At 46.4% G+C, this 26,312-nt stretch overlaps 2 protein-coding genes across 8 annotated transcripts; one reads left to right on the top strand and one right to left on the bottom strand.

Annotated features, from left to right (window-relative positions):
• Positions 1–482: 482 nt before the first annotated feature.
• FNDC4 (fibronectin type III domain containing 4) lies at positions 483–4,035 on the bottom strand. Its single transcript, XM_008512984.2, has 7 exons — positions 3,583–4,035; positions 3,259–3,403; positions 3,057–3,172; positions 2,605–2,809; positions 2,041–2,130; positions 1,529–1,653; positions 483–1,095 (listed from the first exon to the last, which is right to left on the bottom strand). The coding sequence occupies exons 2-7, from the start codon at positions 3,377–3,379 to the stop codon at positions 1,060–1,062; spliced, it is 693 nt and encodes a 230-aa protein (XP_008511206.1). The 5' UTR covers positions 3,380–3,403; positions 3,583–4,035; the 3' UTR covers positions 483–1,059.
• A 1,170-nt stretch (positions 4,036–5,205) lies between these two features.
• GCKR (glucokinase regulator) lies at positions 5,206–26,098 on the top strand. Of its 7 annotated transcripts, none has more exons than XM_008512981.2 (20): positions 5,206–5,305; positions 6,083–6,177; positions 6,472–6,627; positions 6,782–6,850; positions 7,479–7,547; positions 7,934–8,007; positions 8,356–8,422; positions 8,607–8,660; positions 9,650–9,744; positions 12,044–12,149; positions 13,349–13,467; positions 14,092–14,190; positions 14,427–14,524; positions 14,874–14,950; positions 15,329–15,425; positions 15,620–15,717; positions 15,812–15,895; positions 22,299–22,448; positions 25,115–25,249; positions 25,702–26,098. In XM_008512981.2, exons 2-20 carry the CDS (start codon positions 6,118–6,120, stop codon positions 25,870–25,872), a joined length of 1,878 nt encoding a protein of 625 aa, XP_008511203.2. In that variant the 5' UTR covers positions 5,206–5,305; positions 6,083–6,117; the 3' UTR covers positions 25,873–26,098. The 7 variants fall into 7 exon arrangements, with proteins under 7 accessions (XP_008511203.2, XP_070429082.1, XP_070429084.1 ...); XM_070572980.1 differs by having other exon boundaries at positions 5,226–5,305; positions 6,089–6,177; XM_070572981.1 differs by lacking the exon at positions 6,083–6,177.
• The last annotated feature ends 214 nt before the right edge of the window (positions 26,099–26,312 follow it).

Raw genomic sequence — 26,312 nt, 5'->3', positions numbered from 1 at the left:
AGTAGGCATAGGAATGCACAGGATAGGAGCACGTGGCACTGAGGGCTCCGTTAGTGTAGCTGCTCTTTCGTTTCTCCCAAGTCACATTCAGTCCTTTTCTGAAAATTAGCTCAGGGTTGATGGAGGAGTCAGAGGAACAGATGGTGAGGAGCTGGGCTGCTGATGTGGGCAGTGAAGATAAAAAGGCTCCTGGCCCTCTCATGTGACATAACCTTAGTTTCCACTGGTGCAGGAAGAATTTATATCTTCTTTTCCTCCCCGCCCCCTTCTCAACCAACAAAGCAAAAGGAACCAGGGCTTGGATTTTCTGTGCCCCTTTCTGGCCCCTCTGCACTCATTCCAGGCTAGAGAATTAAAGGAAACACCTTAAAATGAGAGTCTGCTCCTATCACATTGGTGGTGGTGTGAGGGGCCCCTGTGGTCAGGGGAGAGACAGCGGGGAAATGTCTTCAGCATACTATACAGTATACCATTCAGTCGGCTCCAGTTTGTCCAAGAACCTTTATTGGAAAAATGTCCAAGGGGTGAGATCACCAGCAGCTGGAGGGGCTGCCAGGTGAAAGGGGGAGCACCTGAGGCTCCATGGAAGACATTGGAGTAGTGCAGTGCAGCATCTGCCTCCAGGCCCAGACAATTCCTTTTATTTGCTGGGGGAGGGGGAGTACCCACAGAGACACCCCTCTCTTTAACCCAGAGGCAAGATGTGGGGGCAGCTAGGGATGCCAAGAGTCCTGATGCAGGTGAAATGGGGCCCCATTTGGGACCTAATGGGATAGGATTGAACAAAGGACTCTCCCCTAGACTTGGGGGATGGGAGGACATATTCCATCTGATACCACTCCCCAGGTCCAGGAGCGCAGATCCTAACAGACCTACCTTCTGGCCCTGCTCACAGTGGAAAGAGGATGGGTACCAGGCCTGAGATTGTGGGAGTGTCATTACCCTCTGGGTGACTGTGGGATCCTTCAGTCTTGAGCAGGTCACCATCTTAGGCTCTCCCTGACCCCATCCCCATCCCCAGGTTGTTAGTGCATCTGTGTTCTGGTTCTGTTTCTTCACTCATACATCGATGGTATTGATGGATGGTGACTTTTTCTGTGAAAGAAAATGGCTTGAGTCTCTAATTTCAGGAAGGTAATAGCTTCCTCCATCCCAGATTTCCATTCTCCCTCGTTTTTTCTTTTAAGACTGGCACCTGAGCTAACATCTGTTACCAATCATTTTTTTAATCTTTTTCTTGCCAGAGCCCCCCCAGTAAACAGTTGTGTATTCTAGTTGCAGGTCCTTCTGGTTCTGCTATGTAGGATGCCGCCTCAGCGTGGCTTGATGAGCGGTGCTAGGTCCGCACCCAGGATCCAAACTGGTGAAGCCCTGGGCCACCAAAGCGGAGCATGTGAACTTAACCATTCGGCCACGGGGCCAGCACCCTCCATTCTCCCTCTTTTCCTGCCCCTCTGCCCATCTCCCTCTCCCCAGCTGCTCCTCAGGGGCAAAATCACCCTTCCCTCCTTCACTGGCCCCACATCACCTGTCTTGTCCCCACTGGCCTTCCCTGAGGACTCTGTTCTGGCCCCTTCCCTTTCTCCTTGGGGTTGTTGTTGGAGTCGTTGTCCTTGATGATGTCATACTGACGGCAGAATAGCCCAATTACAGCTGAAACACAACAATACAATCTGAGCCTTGATCTCAAGGCAGAATAGCCCAATTACAGCTGAAACACAACAATACAATCTGAGCCTTGATCTCAACCTCCCCAGTCACAGCCTCGAAAGGCAGTGAGATACCCACACAGTTTCTAGAAAATCTAAGAAAATCCTTGAATTCCTCATGCCCATGCACAAACACCACCCTCTTAATCTTCCTGAGCTCCCAACAGCCTCTTCTCCCTCTCTTCAAACTTCTCCTGCTCATCTCCCTCAACTAAGCATCTCCCTGCCCTATTTTTCTCACCCTGTTTTCTCCCAACAACCTTCACCACCTCTTGCCTTCACTGAGCCCCACTCTCTCAATCCCGGGTCCCCTGTCCAGCTGCTTACTCACCAGCCCACATGAGCAACACCACCACAATGATGACCACTTCCCCCGTCTGCAGTGGTCGCTCTCCATCCAGACCCTCCACTGTGATATCACCTGAGAAGGAAGGAGAAAGACTCCAGGTTATGGGGAGCAGCTAGAGAGCTATATCTATGCAGACAGTTAAGGATGGAGATGCTGGGGATTAGAGTCAGGGTAGACTCATCACAGAGTTGCCCCTGGTAGCCCCTCTCTGGGACGCTGTTAGTGGACAGGTGGTTAGTGACCAAAAAGCAGGAGGGCTTCAAGTCAGGTACTCACTCATGCAGGCTGCATCTGCTGTGAACTGAGGTCGGGTAAAAGGAAGTTAAAAGCCCTCCCCCCAAATGATTCACTACCAGCCTGTCTATATCCAGTCCCCTGCCAACCTGCTTTCCTTCCTTTCCTGGCAGTACAAGGAATTAAATCATCCATCTATTCATCTAAGCTAGACTGTTGCTTGCTTTGGGGAAGTAAACAGGAGGCTAAAGGCCAGGTAAAAAGCCACAGAATCCAAAGCTTTAGGGAGTGGGGAATAGCTGAGACCCCCACCTGGGCTTGAGCTGTTTGAGGGTAGCCGGTCAGAACCCTTGAGAGTTCGGAAGTGCACCCTGGGCCCTGGCGGGCTCTCTCCCCGAAGGCCGATGCTCCTGACCTGCACAGTGTAGTCGCTGTCTTCAGCCAGGCCCCAGAGGGCACAGGCCCGAGTGGTGGTGTTCACCTCCCTGATCACACGCTGCCCAGGGCCATTCTGTCGCTGCAGGGAGATGGGAGAGGAGAGCAGCTTCACCCCAGTCCCAGGTCACAAGGCTCAACCCAGGACTCCTGAACATCCAAGCACTCCAAGGGAGTAGGGTGAAAAGAGCAGCCTGAGCCAGGGAACACCAGCTCCGAGATTCTCCCACCATTGGGAGTGGAATTTGGGGGTGGGGGGAGGGAGGTAACAGAAGGAATGTTCAGAGATCCAAGGACACAGGTTGGGGGAGCAGAAGGGTGATTCATACTTGCTGGGAAATGGAGTAGCCAATGACGATGTTGCCTTCTGGGACGTCCCAGGACACAGTGGCCGAGTTGGCTCTGAGGTGAGTGACTGTCACATTCACAGGAGATGGAGGCCGGTCTGTAGGTGCCAGTGTGTTAACAGGTTAACAGGTTCCACCCAAAGACTAGCTCAGGTTAACTCCCAATTCCTCCCCCTTTACTCACCTGCTCGCACAAAGCCCAGGTCACAGCTGACCAGCAGGAGGACTGTAGGGCTTAGATATGGGGACAGGGGCATCAGCGAAGCCATGGTCTCCACCAAGTCTGCTGGGAGACACTGGGGCATCCGCTTGACATCCAGGCGGGGCTCCTGGAGGTGGCAGGAGTTGTGGAGGGTCAAGGACTGGCTAGAACGCACGGGTAGGCAGCAGCTCTCCCGGGCTCCCCAGGGCCCACAGCAACCCCAGAGCCCCCCTCTTCCCCACGCCTTCCCCGCCCCCGCATCACCCGGGCGCCCTCTGTGCGCGGCTCTGCCCTGCCCACACTCACCTCCGCCGGTCCTCGCGGTCGGTCAGGCCTCGGGGGGCTGCTCGGTGCCCAGAGGGCGGCCCATCGCCCAACTCGGTGGCGCTGCCCCTACCCCATCCCGGCGCGGGCCCGGCGAGGGGGGCAGTGCGGGACCCAGCTGCGGGCAGAGGGCGGAGGCGTAGCGGGCGCGGGCGGCGGGGCTGCCCGGCCCCCAGAGCTCGGACCGGCCGCGTAGTCTGTCGGGGAGCAGGGGGCGGTGCCGGCGCGGCCTGGCGGTTGGCCTGGGTCCCCAGTGCGGGAGGCAGTGCGGCTCCTTCCGCCAGCCCCTGCAGCGGGATGTGACCGTCCCGGCGAGCCAGCCGCCGCCTTCTGCAGAGCTGGCCCCGCTCGCTCCGCCGCAGCCCGGCCGGGACGTGCGGCCCGCCCCGCCCCGCTGGGGTTCTTGCAGCCGTCATTCCCCCGCCCCCGGTTCTCTCGGGGCTCCTCCCACGACCCTCCCATTGGCGGCCTCCCGGGCCCCCAGCCCTTCAGATCCCGGCTCAATCCGCTGAGCCCGCGGGGGCGTGGGGGGAGGCGCAGGTGCGAGGGTCTCCGGCACCTGGGAGAGCCCCTCCCTCCGGATGGAATTAGCCAAAGTGGGAGTAGGAATTCCACCTCCGGTGCAGGAGGGGACCGAGTGATGGAGATAATTGTTTCCACAATCGCCTACTTGTAGACTGCGTCAGCTTTTAAGCCTTTTCCCCATTCATAATCTGATATTGAGTCCCTTCACTCTCATTCATTCTTTCGTTTATTAAGCAAATATTTATCGAGCGTCTCCTATATGTCTCGCATGTTAAGAGCTGGAGATACAGCGATCATTAGGAGTGCTGGGTTCATAGGGGGACATTTAAAGAGCAACGACCTATGTTTCTTTCTTAGCCCTGAGACTTCCTGTGTGGCCTTGGAGAAACTGGCTAATCTAAGTCTCAAGTTTCCCATCTGTAAATCAGGGTCCAGAACCTCTTAGGGCTGTTGTGAGGATCAAATGAGACAATGTTGGAGCAAGGTGGTTATAAATCTTACAACACTGTGTGAGTGAGAGATTATTATTAATTTGCACCAACTTGTTAGTTACTTCATTCATTCAATAACCGTGTAATAAATCCTCAAGTTTTTTAATGCTTTGGCTGAGCATGAAATCTGGAGTCAGAACCTAGGTGTGAGTTCCAATTCTGTCAGCTGTGTGATCTTCAGCAACTAACTTCCCTGAGCCTCAGTTTCATCATCTGAAAAATGAGTGTCAATATCGTCTTCTTAGTGTTAATGTATCTAATGAGATACTGTATGTGAAAAATGTGTTGTTCAGTGTAAATAAATGGTGGCTTGTATATTTAGGACAGATACTTTGGTTTCTAATTCTCATTGCAGTATTTCTATTTCTGTGACACTTTTCTCCTGTAATATCCAGTTCAGTGTGTGCACCCCTGGGGATCTGAAGCTTCTGTTGCCTTCCTTCTGAGAGGAGAGAGTGAAATGGGGCAAGTGGGGCAGGGAGAACTGTGTGTGCTGAGCATGTGATCAAGCCATGGCCCAGGTCCTCTGACCTCTGCTGACCCTGAGCACCCTGATCTCTGGCCTCCTGATGCATCCTGGTCCCAGAGCACTGGTGCCCAGGGATTCTTGCTGCCCTGACACTGGGCCTGGTTATTGTCCTGCACTTTCAGGCTGTAGCCCCTCCTGAGAAGACGGAATTGTGTCCGAGGTGGGTAGGGAAGGAAGAACATTTCCTCTACTCACTCTAGGTCCTTCTGGCTGGTCTACGAATTAATTGACATGAGACAGAATAACAGGAGAAAATCAAACAAAGCTTTATAAGATGTGTATGGGAGAAACCCCAGGAAACTGTGTAGCTTGTCAGAATGTCCAGGGTTGTCATCTTAAATAGCATCTTCAGCTAAAGACAAAGGAGGATGTTGTAGGTAGTGGTTTGGGACTTCAAAGGGGAGGCAGGCAATTCACATGGAGATGGAAAAGCTAATGTTTGGTGAACAGAACTTTAATAAGAATGGGCTTAGCAAGGGCCCTCACAGGTTACAGATATCCAGAGTTATCTATGGTGATGGCCTGTCCTGGGGACAGCCTTTTATCTTAAATTTCTTTTAGGCAGTTAGGAGGGGAGGTCAAAGTTTCTTTCAGAGTCTTTTGTTCTTGAAAATAATCAAGGCAAAGAGATATATTTTGAGGTGGCCAATTCTAATCCCCCACAGGAGCAAGAGTAATGAACCTAGGCTCTTCCTCTTCAGGGGCAAAGCAGAGTCTGGGGAGTCTGGGGGCATGCAAAGAGGGACCTCTAGAGCTCCCCTCGGGGTGACCAGAGGGCTGAGGGCCTAGTGACTAAGAAAGGGTGCAAGCAGAGGTGCTCAGAGGGGGTGGTGCTCAGAGAGGCCAGGGTACTTGGGTTAATCATCACTGTGGCTCAGATAAGGCTCTGCCAGCTGGAAGCAGAGTTAGTGTGACAGAAGGGTTTGTGTGGCTGAAGAAACAGGCACAACAGTGTGTCCACAGCGTGGGACCATGCCAGGCACAAAACGATTTCAACATGTGATTGAGACCCCAGAGCCCGGCAAGTGGGAGGTGAGGCCCCTTTTCCATGTCGGCCTTCTGCACTGATTCCTAGAGTCATTTCTCATCTGGACTTCCCTCCACCCTGGGTTTCTGCTCTGCCTCTCCTGCTTCCCATCTTCCTTCCTGATCTTCTTTCCCTAATGGGCCCAGAGTACCAAGTGCAGGCTAAATCCTTGGTATGTATGTGTTTGCATGTGGGCGTATGAGTCCAAACACTGCCTGCTGACACTCCCACCTCCAGTTCAGCAGGCATGAATGAGGCTTTGACTTTCTGCCTGTATCCTTGTCCCCCCTTCCCTCTAGTTGTCTGGGTATGAGGCAGCCCTGCCAATCACAGAGAAGTCAAACCCACTGACCCGGGACCTGGACAAAGCAGATGCCAAGCAGATTGTTCAATTACTGGGGCAATGTGATGCTGAGATCTTCCAGGAGGAGGGGCAAGCCATGCCCACATACCAGGTGACCCAGACCCATCTCCAGGACATTGCAAATTTAGATGCCCTCTCAGACCAGAGTCCCTAATTTTTGAAAACCTGAGAGCCCCTCCAGCCCACCCCTCGCCCCCAATCCACTATCCTTTTCTTGACTTCTGATTCCTGCCTTTTCCCTACAGCGACTCTACAGTGACTCAATTCTGACCACCATGGTACAAGTGGCTGGAAAAATTCAGGAGGTGCTGAAGGTACTAATTCTCCTTCTGCTCCCTGCCTAAACATCTGTGTCTCTCTACGTTTCTCTTTTCTTGGTCTCCATTTCTTGCACTTAGAGATCTCAGTTCCTCTTTCTCCCAGTCCTCCCTCCTGCATCCTTATTGTCATCTTATTAATCAATAGTAATTATAATGACTATTATTTGCATAATACTTTATAATTGACAATGCACTTTCACACTCATTACCTTCACACAAACCTGTGAAGTTAGTGTTATTGTCTCCATTTTTTTTCAGATGGGAAAACAAAGACTTAGGATAATCAGAGTAGGATAACCAAGTACACTCAGCTAATTGCTGGGTAACACTGCTTTTATTAATTAACTAATTAATTTTTAGATGACAAAGCTGCTTTCAGTCCTTTCCGAGATCAGTAAGAGTTTGAATAAGTAGCTAAGCCAGAGTTGGGAGTCAGACTGAAGTTTCTTTCTCAAATCCAATGTTCTTTCTGCTACACCAACCTGCCTATGTTCTGTTCACTTTTGTGATAAGAGGAGGGTTGAGGAGTCTGTCCAATTCCTCTTCTCTTACTGGCAGAGAAAAAATATGCTTCTCCCAACCTGAGCTGGGCCCTAGCAACCTAGGCATTTTCCTTTCTCAGGACCCTGAGGGGGGCCTGGTGGTGCTGAGTGGAGGGGGCACCTCTGGCAGGATGGCATTCCTCATGTCGGTAAGTACTCTGATCGCTGGTTTTCCTCCCTCTGCCTTCTTGGGGTGACCCTCAGAACCATAATGCTCATCATAGCTAAGCTCCTAGTTGAACCCCTCCAACCCTGACTCTCTTTCTCCATCAAAAGCTGATCTCACCATGGAGTCCCATTTTTTCTGAGCTCATCTGAGCCCCACCAGTCTGTTGCTGACATCTGTATGTACATCCAAAGCACCCCCAATTAATCATCTCTAAGTAGCATCTTTAAGTGCCAGATTCCAAGCAGTACTGGCTTAAGCACTGGCCTAGGAGAATCATCATACAGCCTCTATCCTCTAGGTGTTGAAAATCCAAGATAATTGTTCCTTCACTGCTGTTACTACTTCATATCCTCTCTCCCTTGACAGGTCTCCTTTAACCAGCTGATGAAAGGGCTAGGACAGAAACCTCTTTACACCTACCTCATTGCAGGAGGTGACAGGTAAGCCAAGTTGGCCTATGCATATTTTGTTTGACCTGAATAGTGTTTTTCAGAAATTGAATTTAAATGCTTTTAGATGGAGATTGTGTCCAGTTTTCTTTGGTCCCCACCATTCCTTATTGCCTTACACTTGGCCCACTTCTCATACCTAATGTTGCCTGACTAGCCTTTGTAGGTATTTGAATTTTTCACCCTATAGAGTGTCTATCATGGTGCTCAACAAATAGTAGATGCTCATTCAATGATAGTTTTCTCTTTTCATTCACTTCTCTCAAAGCAGCCTGCCCTAACAAACCATAGGCTTCTGCTTCCCAACCAGTGCCCCTGATCTTGAGTCTGTCTTCTTAGGTCTGTGGTGGCCTCTAGGGAGGGGACAGAAGATAGTGCCCTGCATGGGATTGAGGAACTGAAGAAGGTATGTGTTTTCCACTGACACTCAACCAGAGACCTCTGTTTGTTTCTCCTCATGGGCATATAAAAACCCCAACATCTAGCCAAAGCCCATTCCCTCCCCTGGCCCTGGCCCTGACATCCCCACACAATAGTTTGTGTCCTAGAATCCTCCTGGTGGCTCTACTTTACCCATCCTCTTCTCCTAGGTGGCTGCTGGGAAGAAGAGGGTGATAGTCATTGGCATTTCGGTGGGACTTTCTGTGAGTGTGAAGACAGGCTGGGTGGACAGGCTGGGTGGATCAATTTTACAGGGAAGAAGGGATGGGAGTGGAATAGCATGGAAGACAGTTTGACAAGGTGGGTGGTAGAAAACAGAAAGGGTTTGCACAAGGAATTTTGATTTTACTTTCATTAGGATCCAGTTGTATGAATGTGGGATGAGAGAGAAGGGATCCTATCTCAGAATAACCATGTATCGATAGGTTCAACAACCAAGATAGATGGACTTGTTCAGGGGTCAGCAAACTTTGCTGGCAGGTCAATCCAGCCAATGCCTGTTTTTATAAATAAAGATTTATTAGAACCTAGCCATTTGTGTTTACATATTGTCTATGGTCACTTTCACGCTACAACGGTAGAGTTGAGTAGTTGGACAGAGATCATAGGGTCCACAAAGCCTAAAATATTTACTCTCTGGCTCTTTACAGAAAAACTGACCCCTGGACTAGTCCCTTGCTACTTAGAGTGTGGTGCTCACACCAGCAACATCAATGTCACTTGGGATTTGTTAGAAATGCAGAATTTCAGGCTTCTCAGACCTACTGAATCTGAATCTTCATTTTAACAAGATTCCCAGGTAGTTTGTTTGAGAAGTGGTGGACTAGATGACCTGAAGATTTCTCTCAACTTTGTAGCTCTCTGATTCTAAGAGTTCATTGGGCGGAAACTAGATTCCAACAGTGCTAGATATGGAAGGAGGCACACAAGGAGAGCAGGACATTGACCTCAAGAAGCTTACAATTTGGTTCAGTAGTTTTCAAACTTTACCATGCAGAAGATTTCTTTGGGGGAACTTGTTAAAAACATAGGTCCATGGGCTCTCTCCTTCAAATTTAGATCCAGTATGTCTGAACTTGGCCCTGGAATCTGCATTTCTAACAAGCATTCTAGGGGATTCTGATGCACATGGTTCTCAGGCAATGCTAGAGTAGCCCCCTCATCATGCCCTCCTCTCTCTCCTTACCATCAGGCTCCCTTTGTAGCAGGCCAGATGGACTACTGCATGGATAACCCAGCTGTCTTCTTGCCAGTTTTGGTTGGTTTCAATCCAGTGAGCATGGCCAGGTGAGCCTTCTGTATTGAAAGGTGGTGACTGGCCAGCCCCCTGGGGGAAGCTGGGAGGGAACTGTTGAAATCCATAGCACAATCACAAAGGAGAGGGCAGGGTAAATATGGTCTTATTCACCAAATCTCAGAGTATTAAGGTGAATATGGGGTGTCCCTAAGCTTAGGAGAGTTTTTTTTTCACTGATTGGTTTATTTATTCTCTTGTTTCAGAAAAGATTGTAGGCAGCTTACACAGGATACGTGAAATGCAAGAAAACGTACATTCAAAACAGGGATTGGAGAGGCTAGGAATTCAGGGGCCAGAGGATAGAATGGGGTCAGGAAAATGTGTACCACAAAGATTTGTACTTTCATTTGAGGTGGGACCCAAGCATCTTTTCACACCAGGAGTAGTGAGGGCTGAGCAGCCTCCTACTCTCCTTTGCCCAGCTCCCTTATTTTAGTGCCCACTCTCCTCCATCCTTCCAGGCACCACTTTGGTCCCCTCTGGCTGCTCAAATCTCCCCCCTACCCCACTGTTCCCCTTTCCTGAGAGCCCTGTGCCTTCAATTCATCTCCCTCTTATTCTCTATCTAAATAGTCACTTTGATCTCAGAGAAGGTCAGCACATTAAACCAATAGTGCTCAGGTGTGGTTCTGTGGATGCATTGCCTTCAAAGTGTTAAAAAAATAAGAAAGCAGATTCCTAGTCCTTTGTGTGAGAACTCTGATGTTGTAGGTTTGGGGTAAGGCCCTGAAACCTCTATTTTTTGAAGGCATTCCTGGAGATTCTGATGCACAGCCAGGCTTGGAGAACTCCGCTAAATAAACCATTGGAGTGGGCCACCTGATGAAGCTGCGGGCTTCCTGTCACTGGAGTGTTCCCGAAAAGGCTTGTTGATTAGTCAAGAGCAGATTTTTGTATTTAGTGGTTGTGTTGTGGAGAGGGACGGCCAGGTTGTTTCTGAGGTACTTTTTCAACTCCTAGATTCTAGGCTTGTAGTGTAATTCATACGAAAGTATAAATGAGTCTGAAATACTCTTAACCCTGATCCTTTTCATGGAGGATTCTCCTTCACCAAAAATGTATCTGCTGCAGTGGATGCTAATTTCAGGCTCTGTGACTAAGAGAAATGAAGGATTTCAAACAATGTAGGCGTGGAGATCTTCCAGTTGTTCCTTAAATCAGTGGCTCCCAATCTTGGCTGATCTTCAGAGTTGTCTGGGAAGCTTTTTAAAAACACAGATTTTGGGCCTCCACTCCAGAACTACTGAAGCTGCCACTCAGGGTTGGTGTGGTACCCAGAAATGGGTAATGTTGAAAAATAAAACTCCACAGGTGATTTTGATGACCAGCCAAGTTTGGGAATCTCAGTTTTAAACCATGCGAAAAACACTGTCTCCTCTCTCTGCTGAAGTCTCCTCTGTCTTAGGTCCCTTGGAAGTGGTTTGAGGACAAATGATAGGAAACACTTTACGCAGTAGGGATGTAATATGTGAAACTTGTTTGCCCTAGAAGTAATACAGATAAAAATGGTTCAAGAAGGGATGGAAACTTTGTAGAGATGGACTGATAAGGGGAAGCTAGGGAGGCCATGTATAGAGGTAACTCTTTGAGGTCCTGCCACAAAGGATGGTTAACAGATTATCCACTACCAAAGCCAGCAGAGGTAACTACAGAAGATCATCATTCTTTGAGATACCATGGTTGCACCTAAGCAGACAACAAGCCTGTTGCTCTCTTGTCTCATTAGCACATTGTTTTGCTCCTGGTTAATTTATTCAAGAAATGTTTGCCAGCTGTTAGATGCTATGCTTCATACCTTGCAGCTTGATTCCCTCAGTAGGAACTATTATCCCTCCCTGATGTAGTGAGGGGTTCATTATTTGGGGAGATTTCCAGAATATATTTACAGGAATGGGAAGGGCTTCTAATGGACTCTAAGACTCAAAATAAGGTGGCAATTTTGACATTCAGATGGCAAGCATTCCCCTGGGGGTCTATAGAGGGTGTGGCTAGTGTGGCCATGGCAGTGGGACACGTGCAAGCACCAGGATACAAGAAATTCTGGTCTCAGGCTAGAACTGTAAACTTGAGTGTTGGCTTTGCTCTGGGCTTAAATTGCTGAATGGTTTACTCTCATCCTTGGGGTTCAGGGAGACAGTGCCCCTGTGAGCATCAAAGCACATCTCCCCAGGAAGCTGTTGACCTCTGACCCCAATCCCAATGTGGTCTTTGATCCTGACTCCAATCTGAGGCCCTTCCTTTAGATCCTCAAAGACAATCCCCCTACCTCTGTCTCTCTGTGGGCCCCAGAAATGACCCCATTGAAGACTGGAGTTCAACATTTCGACAGATAGCAGAGCGGATGCAGAAACTGCAAGAGAAACAGGAAGGTTTTGTGCTCAATCCTGCAATTGGGGTAGGATCTCCCCCTACACTTGGCCCTGCCCTCACCTCGGGATGGCCTGCCACTTCCTTAGGGCCTCTGATTTTAGGTTCTCTTATAGCTTGTCTAAATTCCTGGCATTGTGTGTCAACCAAAATATTCTAAATCAAATCCTATTTTCTCATTTCCTTTTTCACCTTAAGATGTTTTATTTCTATCCTGACCTTGTTTCTTAAATCAGTAAGCATTAAACACTTACATAGTCTAGGGCATTTTCTGTTTAAAGAAGCTCTTTGGCATCTGTGTGTAGAAAGTATTGAATAGAATGGTGAATTGCTTTATGTCTCTTTTATAGGTTTAAATTTCAGATATGAGCTTTAAAAAAAATGAGATGCAATTTTCTTCTTCTGCCTTTCTAATCCTCTCCAAAATTGGGGCGGGCCTTCTAAGCCTCGAGTGCTCTTGCTCCTTTTTTCTCTGGATTTCTCTGGATCTGCATCTCACTAGCATCCTCTGCCCTTTGACTTTACAAGGGTCTTAACCAGATCCCTGCCCCCGCCCCTCTCTGCCAGTTGTGGACATGTCTGCGGCATTCTCCTTTATCTCCCTTTTGTGAGATAGGATGGCAGGAGTTCCATATCTTTCATCTTCCACATGCTCATCTCCCCTCCACTTTGCAAGTGTTTACTTTTACTCTCCTTTTCTCAGACACTGCTTTTATCATCCTTTTTTGCTGTCATCTCCTTATCTGTTTGATGTGTTATGTATGTGAATCATTACAATGGCTGCCTCATTGGTCTGTCCAAAGAACATGAAAGGTGGTGTTTGGATTGACAAACTGCTATTAAAAAAATGGGGGGCTATGGGAGGAGAAAGTTCTCAGGAAAAAATCTCTCTCTGAAAAACCCTTATCCCCAGCTAACAGGAGACCCAATCACTGGGGCTTCCTCCTTAGAGTCCTGAATGTACCATAGAAATGACCAGAGGTGGCCTTTTCCCCCCTTCTTCTTCTCTCAGTTAAACCCTCAACCCAGCAGTCCTCCTCCCAGCACACTGGGATCACTAGCACCATCAAATGCGTGCTCGGTGGCCACTAACCAGAGTGCATGTCCACTAACCAGAGTGCATGTCCAAGAACCACTAACCAGCCTGTGTGCCCAGTGGTCACTAACGAGTGAACTCCAGGGTTCTCCTTCCTCTCCCAATTCCTCCTGGTGTTGTCACCTCCTCAGCCTGAGGGTCTCAGTGGCTCCTCCCGGATGAAAGGTGGAAGCGCGACCAAGATCCTGCTGGAAACCCTGTTACTGGCAGCCCACAAGACTGTGGACCGGGGTATTGCAACATCTCAGAGGTAGGGAGGATCTGGATGAGAGAGATAAGAGTCAGGCAGGGGATGGGATAGTGTTTGTGGGGAAATGGCAGGTCCTGATCCAGAGATTGGGCTGGTGGCAACAAGACTGAGGCCCTGCCACTCTTCCCCTGGGAAATGAGCTGGCAGGGGGATGCTGCTGTTCTCACCATGCTGTCACAGGGTTTGGATTATTTCCAGTGGACCCTGGATTCCTCAGGGCCAGACCTAATCCCTAAGTCTACCTGGACCATCCAAAGCTAACCTAGCTTCTGAGAGTCTTTGATATGGGGATGGTTCAGGTCATACAGGGTAGAGTTCATCCTGCCTTCTTCCCTTACCAGGGTCTCTAGCCTAGCTTCCAGACTGCTCCCTTACCTCCTCATCAAACCTCAGAGCCCATCATCCTCCCAGTGCTCTCTTGATAACCTATCCTTCCTTCTGCTCTTTGGTGCTCTGCCCACTGAAGCGCTTTCTGCCCCTCCTGAACACAGTCTGGCTCTACTCACTGTGTCTCCACCAGGGACCAGCAGAACTTAGTTTTAAGGGAATTATGCCTTTCCTGGGGTGGGAGGCTGTCTGAGGGGGCCCTGGGCCTGCCCTGGGAGCTGGTAGCCTTTCTCCCAGGTGCCTTCTGGAAATCCTGCGGACATTTGAGCGGGCTCATCAGGTGACCTATAGTCAAAGCCCCAAGATTGCCGCCCTGGTGAAGCAAGCCAGCACTAGGTATGTGGAAACATATTTGGAGGGGGGAAGTGGCCTAGAAGGGAATGTCCTGAGAGCAGAGGAGACTCTACGAGACATGTTAACATGGTGAGGGGAACGGGCCTGCATGTTGAAGGCTCACAGTAGGCTTTTTGTTAGTTTACTACCGTGTTCTTCCATGTGCATCTTTCTCTGATCGCTGGCCTTTTTTGACTGTGATCTCTCCTTTCACGTCCTGATCTCTGACCCATTCTCAGCCTAGAGAAAAAAGGCCAAGTGTACCTGGTTGGCTGGCAGACCCTCGGCATCATTGCCATCATGGATGGGGTAGAGTGCATCCACACCTTCGGTGCTGGTGAGAACCCAGTTGAGACTTTCTTCCTGATTCCTCCTGAACCAAACCAATTGGTCCGTTATCCAAACAGTTTCCTACTCCCACCTCATGGGAGTTCCTCATTCAATGTCCACCCTGCCCTATCTAAATAGTCATTTCAGTCAAACGCTCCTTCCCTTGAACCCCCACTCAGTCCTTGATCCCTTAACTCCCAGCCTTGTACTTAGCTGTGGCCTCACATGTGTGTTACTCCTCACCCTAATTCCCACCTGACACTTTCTTCCCAGCCCCATTGACATCCCCTCAAGCCTAGAACCTTCCTTTCCAATAAAGCCCATCACTCCTCTCTCCCTTTTCTTAAACTTCCCAGATTTCCAAGATGTCCGTGGCTTTCTCATTGGTGATCACAGTGACATTTTTAACCAGAAGGCTGATCTCATCAACCAGGTGGGAGGATGGTGGGACCTGGGGAAGTTGTGAAGATGACTGGTGTGCAGAAGGTGGGAGGAAAAGGGAAAGTGGAGTTAGGTGGGCAGCACGATAGAACAGACAGTCTAGAGAAGGGAATGTGGCTTAGAGGTCATGAAGCTTTGGGGCAGCACAGTGTGGAAAGCTCTGGATTCACGCCCAAACCTGGCTCTAGTCTAGTGCTCTTCCATCAACTTGCTGTATAATCTTGGGCAAAATGCTTTACCCCTTTGAATCTCATTTTTTTCATCTGTAGACAAAAGTGCTGCATTAGATGTTCTCTAAGGCTCTCTTTAGTCTCCAAGTCTGTGCACTGGAGTTTTTCATAGGAGGGACTCTCATCTTCTTCTGCTCCAGGGTCCCCAGTTCTCCTTCTCCCAGGAGGACTTCCTAACCTCCATCCTGCCGTCCCTCAAGGAAATTGACACTGTGGTCTTCATTTTTACCCTGGACGGTGAGAGGGATGATGGGAGTGGTGGAGTGAGGGGATGGAGGGAGTACAGTGACTCAGAGGAACTGTCATTTTTCTGGGTCTTAGGACACCTTCTCAGAGGGAGAGACGGGTATGTGTCCTTATGGACCCCAGAGGAGCAGGAAGAAGGGCTGAACAGCCAGCTTTTCAACTCCAATGCCCTCCCCCTCTCCTAGACAACCTCACGGAGGTGCAGACACTGGTGGAGCAGGTGAAAGAGAAGACCTCCCACATCCAGGCCTTGGCACACAGCACTGTGGGGCAGTCCCTGCCGGTGAGGGTCCAGCCTTGAGGAAGGGACCCTGGGCGGCAGTCACAGCAAGGCCTCCCTGGAGATGCCGCTCCTGCTCCTCTTTCTCTCTCTTCAGACCACTCTGAAGAAGCTCTTTCCCTCCATCATCAGCATCACATGGCCACTGCTTTTCTTTGAATATGAAGGGAACTTCATCCAGGTATGGGGAATGAGAAGGTAATATCTGAAGTGAGGTGGTCAGAGGAGGAGGGGTTCCAGAAATTAGAAAACCCAAGGCTGGAGAGTAGAAAGCTTTGTCTGACTTCCACAAAGCCAGCTGGGCAAGTTCTTATGTCACCAGGTCACTAGTCAGAATTTCCAAGGCTATGGCATTCAGTTCTAAGAATATGCAAAAAGTATAAGATAGGCTACCAATCACCTGATAGATACTCATTTGTACTTTATCACAAGTTAATTGTCATACTATAGTCATCCTCATTATCCAAGATCCTTTAAGGCAGATTTTTTGCAAGTTGCCCTATACTGAATTCACTGCACATAATGTTACGCTAATATAGTTCCTGCTTACTAACGAAATTATAATCCAGTACAAGCACTAATAATAATTATAGAAATAATCATCAGTTTGGGTGCACTTTGCAGTTTAGGGTTTGGAGTGGGCCTCAGGATGTCTAGGTGCCAGTTCAGCTCTACTTTGTGGCCCAAGGAAAAAAACCAGTTTTACATCTCTGGTCCTCAGTTTTCTCACATGACACCTGTCCAGGATCCATGGGGCAGAACCAAGGCCCTGAAGGGTTGCCCTGGAGAGATGTCGTCCCATCCATTATTGAAACCACCTCCTCCGGGAAGTTCCTGACTTGACCAGACAACAGCTGGCATTCTGCCTTACCTGCACTCAGAACTCATCGGAAGTCCCTCTCCCCATGAGCGGGGGATCCATGCTTCTTCCAATGTACATTTTTGTCTTCCCTTCCAAGTGGTGCTCATTTGTCACATCCTTACTTCTTGGCATGCTTTCCACATTCACTGTCTCCTTTGAGATCTCACATCTTCTAGGAAGTCTTCTCCAATTAAACCCACGTCATCTAGACCCCTCCTTTATGTTATATTCCTCTCCACACTTACAAGTTTCATTGTACAGCCCTAATACCTAATACACATATAGGCCTTTGTACTTTATAAAATATTTCATATATATTATCTAGTTCTCATAACAATCTCCTAAGGAATGTGTGTTTAATGTCCCCATTTCCCAGGTGAAGAAGCTGCAACTAAGAGATTATGGGATTGTAATCATGGCCAACACAGCTAAGACAGGAGTCAGGACTTGAACTGAGGTCTTGCGACCCTAAGTCCATGGTTTATTTCACCATAAAATATAAATTTCAAACATATCCATAAGTTGAGCCAGATTATTTTATTCATTCACTCAACAAATATTTTTAAGCACCTATCAAATGCCAGGTACTGTTCCAGGGATAGGGGATATACTGTGGAATATTAATCTGTGCTCTTTTAAAAAACTGTATTTTTAGGGGCTGGCCCTGCGTTGCAGTGGTTAAGTTCGGCACACTCCACTTCAGCAGCCTGGGTTCTTGGGTTCAGATCCCAGGCATGGACCTCCCTCCACTCATCAGCCATGCCATGGCAGTGATCCACATACAAAATAGAGGAAGATTGGCACAGGTGTTAGCTCAGGGCTAATCTTCCTCAAGCAAAAAACCCCCCCAAAACCTGTATTTTTAAAGAAAATTGTAATTATATAACAAATATTTTTCTTGTGAAAACTTTAGAAAATACAGAAATCCAAAGAAGAAAAAAGTCATCCATAATCCACCTTCTTCTAAAAAATCACTCTTAGACAAATTTTGGAGAATGTCTCATGTCCCTCTAGACTTCTTTTGTATGTATTTGTACAAAAACCCTACTTGACATGCTGTCTTTTACTTGCTTCTCTTCATTTAACATCATGAACACCTTTCTATACTAAGATATCTTCATTATCATTCTTAATGTCAGTGTAGTATTCTACTGTGTGGATATACCATAATTTGTTTACTCTAACCCCAAATGTCAGACATTGTAGGTAGTTTCAACATTATGGCTTTTGTTATAATGCTGCGCTGAACATTCTTAATCACACATTTGACTATTTCATTAGGATAAACCTCCAAAAATAGAATCACTGGGTCAAAGGGTATGTAAAATTCTAAGGCTTTTTGATACATATGGTCAAGTTGACCTCCAAAGAGGTTTATAAACAGATGAAGTGTAAAATTGCTTGTTCCTCCACATCCTTCAAATATTGGGTAGTATTGTTCTTTTTAATCTTCACTAGTCAGCAAAGCAAAAAAAAAGGCAAAGCAAAAGGCATTTTTTCATAAATACATACAAATATGTTTTTTTGTTTTTGTGGTTTTTTGCTGAGGAATATTTGCCCTGAGCCAACATTTGTGCCAATCTTCTTATATTTTTTAGTATGCAGGCCTCCAGCACAGCATGGCCACTAACAGAGTGGTGTGGGTCCACCCCCAGGAACTGAACCCAGGCTGCCAAAGTGGAGCATGCTGAATTTAGCCACTAGACCACTGGGGCTGGCTTCCCATTTCAATGCTGTTTTAATTTCTATTTCTTTAATTACTATGGAGTTTGACTACTTAAAGATAAATTGGCCATTGAATTTTTTTCTTTATTTTGCTGCTTCACATCTTTTGGGTGTATTCACACACTCTTTTTTGGAGTATTTATTTTTCTTACTAATTTATAAGAGAGAGGGTATATAGCAAGAACAGTAGCCTCTTTTCCTGCTCTATACTTTGCCCCAGCTTATTATTATTTTTTATTTATTTTATATATATGTATATATATATATACATATTTTTTTTTTGAGGAAGATTAGCCCTGAGCTAACTACTACCAGTCCTCCTCTGTTTTCCTGAGGAAGCCTGGCCCTGAGCTAACATCTGTGCCCATCTTTCTCTACTTTATATGTGGGACGCCTACCACAGCATGGTGTGCCAAGCGGTGCCATGTCCGCACCCGGGATCCGAACCGGTGAACCCTGCGCTGCCGAGAAGTGGAACGTGTGAACTTAACCGCTGTTCCACTGGGCCAGCCCCTTTTTATTTCTGTATTTTTGGTGTAGGGATGTTTTATTTACATTTGTATGTAGTTGATCTTTTTGTGCATGGTTTTTGTCTTTCGCTTGATTTTGTTATCTTTCTAAATGTATTGAAATTGCTTGAAATAAGGAGGCTTCCATTTGGGCTTGTAAATCTTTTGTTGTAGAAATTTTTTTGATGTAAACTCCATCCACACTTTTTGAAAAATTTCAAACCTACAGAAGATTTGCAAGAATAGTGCAATGAACACCCACATACTTTCCCCTAGAGTCACCAATCGTTAACATTTTGCCATATCTGCTTCATCTCTCTTTTCCCCGGAATCATTTGAGAAATAATTGGAGATATCATGACACGACACAAATTACTGTGTCCACTAAGAACAAGGGCATTTGCCTACATAACTACAATGTAATCATCACACTCAGGGAAATGACAATTAATACTATTGTCTAATATACAGACCGTATTCAAATTTCCCCAATTATTCCTGTATGTTTTTTTTTTTTTTTGAGGAAGATTAGCCCTGAGCTAACATCTGCCGCCAATCCTCCTCTTTTTGCTGAGGAAGACTGGCTCTGAGCTAACATCCGTGCCCATCTTCCTCTACTTTATACGTGGGACGCCTACCACAGCATGACTTGCCAAGCGGTGCCATGTCCGCACCTGGGATCTGAACCGGTGAATCCCGGGCCGCTGAAGCAGAATGTGGGAAATTAACCCCTATGCCATCCGGTCGGCCCCTCCTGTATTGTTTGTAGTTTTCAGATCCAAGATCCAACCAAGGATAATGCATTGAATTTAATTATCAGGTCTTTATAGTTTCCTTTAATCTGGATGAGTTCCTCAGCCATTTTTTACGTCTTTCAGGACATTGATATTTTAGAAGACTAGACCAATTGTTTTCCAAAATATACCTCATTTGGATTTCCCTGATTGTTTCTTCATTATATTCAGTTTAAATTTTTGGGCAGGAGTACTGCATAGATGAGGCCTCCATCAGTGAATCGCATCAGGAGGCCCCTGATGTCAGTTTGTCCTCTTATTGCTGACGCCGCGTTTGATCATATTCATGTATATGTATACATATGTATGTATTTGGCATTTCTTTCTTGTACAAGAGGTAGCATACTAGATATGCTTTTGCGCTTTAACTAGATAATCTAAAAATAACTCCATTTTGGTTTGTAGAGCTCTTCCTCATTGTTTTTACATTCATGTGCGATTGTACACGTGTAAGAGTTATATAGGGCATTTGGTTGTTTCCAATATTTTGCTATCACCAATAATGATGCAATGAATGTGCATGTATTGTTGTAACATTAGAAGTGTATCTCTGGAGTAAATTCCTAGAAGTATTAGAACTGGGTCAAGGATAAATACATACGTAATTTTGTTAGATATTGCAAAATTCCCTCCATAGGTGTTGTACCATTTTGCTTCTTGTGCCAGCAATATGAGAATGCCTGCTTCCCTACAGCCTCTTTGAGAGTTCAAGCTTTTGAATTTTTGCCAATCTGATAGATGAGAAATTCTATTTCTGTGTAGTTTTCATTTGTATTTTGCTTATCATGTGTGAAGTTGAGCATCTTTTCATATGCTTAACAGTCTTGAGCAAATCTTTTTCTTTGTGAATTGTGTGTTCATGTAAATACATGAGATATACTCGTTTTCTAATGGCATTATAATCTTTATGATCCCTTGATTTTGAGTTCTTTATAAATTAGAGACATTAGTCCTTTATTTCTGATATGTATTATAAATATTTTCTTTTGGTTTTAACCATGCAGAAGTCTTTATTTTAATTTTTCCGGTGTATAACTTATCAATCCATCTTTTACTGAATCTAGATCTTGAGACACAGAAAGCTCCCCCAGATTGTGAAGGAACTCCACCTGTGTTTTCTTCTAGTAAAAATGACTTCTTTTTTTGCATTTAGATCTTCAATTCATTAGGAGTTTATTCTCGTGTGTGGGATGAGATATGAACCCAATTTTGTATTTTTCTAAATGACTCTCCAATTGACCCAATATATATTTTTTAAGTTCATCTTTTTCTGAGAGATTTGAGATGTTACCTGTATCAGATACTCAGTTCCCATGTGCACTGTTTTATTTCTGGACTTTCTGTCCTGTTCTACGGGTCTGTCTATTGATGTGCTGGTACCATACTGTTTAATTATATAGGCTTTATGGTTTGTTTAATATCTGATAAGGTTAGTCCTCCCTTCATTATTCTTCTTTTTAATGATTTTCCTAGGTAGAATTGCTGCCTTTTTAATATATGAACTTGAAAATGCAGGTGTCCAGCTTCAAATTATGTAAACTTTAAAATATTTTTGTGTTAATGGCAGTTAATGGTATAAATGGTGAGTGATATAAATGGTTAACGATATAACTCAGATGTGATTGCTTTCTCTCCTGCAGGGCAGTCTGACATGCAGCCTACAGCATCAGTACTGCATACTAGCCAGCTTCATTCTGCTGGGTCAGATTTCTGCTCTGATACTCAGTGCCTTTGTCAATCACTTGTTAAGTATTTTCAATATACCCCCTGCCAGGGGTTTGTATGACCAGCTATTTCTGGAGTTCCAGAATAAGGAGGTAGAAGTAGCAATAGCCTGTTTCCTCAGCCTAGTTAGGACCAAGTAATTAATTCCCTCAATTTCTTTACTGGACTCCTATTGTCCTCAAAGTGCAGTAATAGACGTTATAAGTGCAAGATATAAGGGCTAAGGACAGGTGATAATTAGACTCACAGTTCTGTGTGTTTGTACAACGTCTTAGTTTTCAACGTGCTTTCACGTACATTATCTCGTTCATCCAGGAGATGGTTGTGGCAAAGCAGGAAATGCCCTCATCACTGACTCAGGAAGCCTGTCTGGAGGTCCTGATTCTGCGTCTCACAGTCACATGATGAGCTTATTCAAGTTAATTTACTTCAAACCTCTAGTTTCCATATATGTAGAAATGGGGTTAGAAAAACCTATTTCGTAAGGTTGTTATAAGGATTAAATTGAATTCATTTTTCAACAAACACATATTGATCAGTAACTATGTGTCAGCCATTCTCAAAAAGACTGAGGCTCTGGAGCAGAATAAGATACCATCTCTGCGTTCAAGCAGCCTTTGGTTTAGCAGAATGAATCCCAGAACTTCCATTTCTTCCCCTGTCTGGTGACTGGGGAGCAAAAGGGAAGTTCTGGTAAGAGCAAAATCCTACTGTGGAAGGATTCAGAGAAGATATCTGTCTACTAGGGGTCAAAACCAAAAATGTGTGAAGCAACCAGTGTTGCCTGGGACAGTCCTGGTTTACGATAACTGTCCTAACACCTAAAATCTGGGCTGGTCAAACAAATTATGTCTGCATTTTGACCCCTGATTTTTGATCTCTGGATTCCTGTCTGATACTAGGGCCTTGTTCTCCCTGCTGCCCTACTATCCTCTAATTTTCAATACCCCATGTGTCTGCCCTATTTAGAAGTTCCAGCATGAGCTCAGCACCAAGTGGGTGCTAAATACAGTGAGTACGGGGGCCCATGTACTTCTTGGGAAGATCCTCCAAAACCACATGTCGGACCTCCGCATTCGCAACTCCAAGCTCTTCTGGCGGGCACTGGCCATGCTTCAGGTAGGACATGATGGGACAGGGCTGTTTGGGGCCTGGCCTCAAGGCCTAGGCTGTCAGGCTGTCATAGGGGGGCATTTTGCAGAGGTATGGAGATGTGTGGGGGCAAGGGCTGACTTTTCTCTTGTGTTTCTCCTCCTCCTTCGATCAGGCTCATCCTCCCCTCTAAGGAGTGTTTGTGCACATGTGGGTGGGTGTTTGTGAAATTATAACTATTAGACAAGATTCTTTCAGTTATAAGTATGTGACAGAAATCCAGTTCATACTGATTTAAGCTAAACAAGATAAATGATTGGCTCATGTGACTGAACGGTTGCAGGGTAGCTAGATCCAGATACTCAAAACGATGTGCTCCAGAACTTTCAGCCCTTGGCCCTGCTTTCCTCTGTGTTGCTCTCATTCTCAGGCAGGTTTTCTCCATTAGGTGGCAAATTTGCCAGCAGCAGTGCCAGCCTAACATCCTACCAATTTAGCAACCCGAGTAGACGGAGAGTTTATCTGTCCCTCTGGTTCCAGCAGATGCCTGGAGGAGTGCTCTCATTGGCTCATGTTGGGTCACATGCCCGTCCCTGCTGGAGAGCCAGTCACTGCTCTCCAGGGGAAAGCAGCTTTCTGCCCAGGCTTGGTTCATATGCTCTCCCTTCAAGATGGCAGTGGAGGAAGGGGTGGGAAGTGAGCCACAATCAAACAGCATGGCCTGAGGATGGGAGAGCAATAGTTCCCCAGAGGAAAATCAGGGTACTGATACCAGAAGGAGGAGGAATGGATACAGAGCAGATAGCACAACAGATGATCATGAAAGTAGGGTTGCTAGATTTAGCAAATAAAAATATAGGACACCAGTTAAATTTGAATTTCAGATAAATGAAGAATAACTTTTTAGCATAAGTATGTCCCATGAACTATTTGAGACATACTTATACTATTTTTTTCATTATTCATCTAAAATTCCTATTTAACTGGGTGTCTTGTATTTTTGTGTGTGTGTGAGGAAGATTGGCTGTGAGCTAACATCCATAGCCAATCTTCCTCTTTTTGCTTGAGGAAGAGGCCCTGAGCTAACATCTGTGCCAATCTCCCTCTGTTTTGTATGTGGGATGCTGCCACAGCATGACTTGATGAGCAGTGTGCAGGTCCGCGCCCAGGATCCTAACCCATGAACTCGGGGCCGCTGAAGTGGAGTGCACGAACTTAACCCCTACACCACCGGCCGGCCCCTAGTGTCTTCTATTTTTATTTGCTAAATCTGGCAACCCTACTTGAAAGGAATCCAACAATGAGCGCTTAATGAACACCCGCCAGGTCCCTAAAACAACCTTCTCAAATGAGTAGAACCAACCAACCACCAGGAAAAAATGCTCTTCTAGTTGCTGGGGTTGAGGTGGGTAGGAGGAGCCAGAGGTACATATAATCCAGTTCTTGCCATCCTGGAGTGGCCTTGGAGGAAAATGGAGGAAAGACAAAACCAACATTTGAAACAGAGAACAATTAAGTGTCACATTGCATGATCCTTACTGAAGTCCAAAGAACTTCAAAGAAGGTAGAGTCCATATGCACGATAGCAGAAGAGAAGGTTCCATGGAAGAGCTGGTATTTGAGCTGGGCCTAGTGGTTATGCCTTGAATAGGTGAAGGACAGAAGGGCATTTTTGTTAAAAAGAACATTTACCAAGGCCCAGAAGGCACAATATGTCGGGGACACAGGTCTGACCACAGTGGAGAGTCAATTTACAGAGTAGTGAGGGATTATGAGGGAGCAGGAAGGGGAGAGATTGTGGAAGATTGAAAGCCGGACAGGAATTTGGACTTGCCAAATTTAGCCAGACCTGTACTGTCCAAAATGGTAGCCACCGGCCACATGTGGCTATTGAGTACTTGAAATGTGGCAAGTGTGACTGAGGAACTGAACTGGAAAATTTTATTTAAAAATTGAAGCAGTGTAATTTTTTAAAAAATTAAATGCAACTGTATGGTGTTGGTAGAACTATATTTCACTTCTTCATTGAAATTCAGCACCTGAATTGAGATGTGCTATAACTGTAAAATACACACTGGATTTCAAAGACGTAGTACAAAAATATCGTAAAATATCTCACTAATAATTTTTAATATTGTTTACATGTTGAAATAATATTTTGGATATATTAGATTAAAACATGATTAAAATGTATTTTACCTGTTTCTTTTTAAATGCAGTACTGGAAAATTTAAAATTACATATGTGGCTCACATTATATTTCTATTGGACAGTGCTAAGCTAGACAGAGGGGAGGGTGGTGACAAAATAGAAGCAGTGTTTGCAGATGCACAGTCTTGACAGCGGTGTAAAGGATGGACACAGTTAGGGAGGAAACCAGAGAGAGGAGTTCAGATTAAGATTACCAACCAATGGGGTTGGTGGGAAATGGCTGAAAATGTGACAAATTTGCTATTAATCCTCAGTTTAACCCAGCCAATCAAGACCCACCACTAACCCCTCTACCCCAATTTTTCTTTCTACCTGGGGATTGTGAGTTTGGGATTGCCTACAGGGATGAATTCTCTACAGCCTCTTTAGCCAGTCTTTGGGATCCCAGCCTCCCACTCTCCCGCTTCTTTCTCCTCCCTGAACCCCATTCTCAGCTCCCCTGGCCTTCTAGCTCAACACTGACCTTACCACTTCTTCCACAGCGGTTCTCTGGACAGCCTAAGGCTCCATGTATCGAGAGCCTCCTCCAGGTGATCCACTTCCCTCAGCCACTGTCGGATGATATTCGGGCTGCTCCCATCTCCTTCCACATCCAGGTTGCACATGAGAAGGAACAGGTACCCTGCTGACTGCTAGTCATTTGGCAAACACTTATTGAGTACTTTCAGTGTGTCGGGAACTTTGCTTGGCAACGGTTTTACAAAGTTCAGTGACACTGTGCCAAGGAGCTCCCTGTTCATGGGGGAGACATGATTGTAGGTGTGAAGGGGTACTACTGGGATGCAGAAAAGGGGTCTTCAGTTCTGCCTAGGAGAGGAGTCAGAAAAGAGAGGGAAGAGGTCTTTGAACTGGGGTTTGAAGGATGAATAGGAGTTTTCTGGGCCCGAGAGAAGGTTTCTCTCTGCTCTTGACCCAGCTCATTACAATTTCTGGTCTTGATAGCTCCCTTCCATTCTTGCATCCAACCTGGTTGTTTGACTCCCAGACCAAATGCTCTAGCTGCTCCAGGCTTCTTCCTCAGATGACCTCACTTTCTCAGGCTTCAGTTCTCCCTGCCTCTTCCTTGCAGGTGATCCCCATAGCCTTGCTGAGCCTCCTATTCCGGTGCTCCATCCCTGAAGCACAGGCACACTTGGCTGCAGCTCCCTCCGTCTGTGAGGCTGTCAGGAGCGCCCTCACTGGGCCAGGTCGGAAGCGCAGTGCGGAGCCCCTTGAGACTCTTGAGCCTGCCCTGCAGTGAACCGGTGTTTCCGTGTGTGTGAAGGGGACCAGCCCAGCCCAGCCCATGGGGGCTTGCTGGGCCAGCAGCACATGTGGTGGGAGGAGAGGTCACCCAGGGGAACCAGCAGCCCAGGGTGGAGAGAAAGAATCTACTTTGGAGGAGTTCTTGCTCCTGACTCAGTGATCTCCACTTTCACTGGCATATTCTGATTTCAGAAATAAAACTAAAAGGCTTGTTTTGGAAAGTTAAACTTCCACACTCAGTAAATCAGAGTCAATAGATCAGACATGGGACAAGATGGGTGGGATGGGTTGGTCCCAATAGCAAGTTTGTTTCTTTACTTCTCCCCCCGTCCCCTAACCACATTAAATTGGCCACTGACCCAAACCTTATTCCAGCATCTCTACATCTCCCATCTCCAACATGTAGGTGTGCGTGTGCATGCGCATGCACACACG

This window comes from Equus przewalskii, chromosome 14 (assembly GCF_037783145.1).
Source record: "Equus przewalskii isolate Varuska chromosome 14, EquPr2, whole genome shotgun sequence".
Taxonomy (NCBI): Eukaryota; Metazoa; Chordata; class Mammalia; order Perissodactyla; family Equidae; genus Equus; species Equus przewalskii.
The sequence above is the reverse complement of the archived record's forward strand: the minus strand, read 5'-3'. Positions and strand labels throughout refer to the sequence as shown.

Coding starts and splice junctions, on each gene's coding strand:
- FNDC4 (XM_008512984.2), bottom strand. CDS start 3,379: ATGCCCCAGTGTCTCCCAGCAGACTTGGTGGAGACCATGGCTTCGCTG. Junction 3,173..3,258: donor CCTGGGCTTTGTGCGAGCAG/GTGAGTAAAGGG, acceptor TGGCACCTACAG/ACCGGCCTCCATCTCCTGTG. Junction 2,810..3,056: donor GCTACTCCATTTCCCAGCAA/GTATGAATCACC, acceptor ATCTCCCTGCAG/CGACAGAATGGCCCTGGGCA.
- GCKR (XM_008512981.2), top strand. CDS start 6,118: ATGCCAGGCACAAAACGATTTCAACATGTGATTGAGACCCCAGAGCCC. Junction 7,548..7,933: donor GGATGGCATTCCTCATGTCG/GTAAGTACTCTG, acceptor CTCCCTTGACAG/GTCTCCTTTAACCAGCTGAT. Junction 9,745..12,043: donor AATCCAGTGAGCATGGCCAG/GTGAGCCTTCTG, acceptor TGTGGGCCCCAG/AAATGACCCCATTGAAGACT.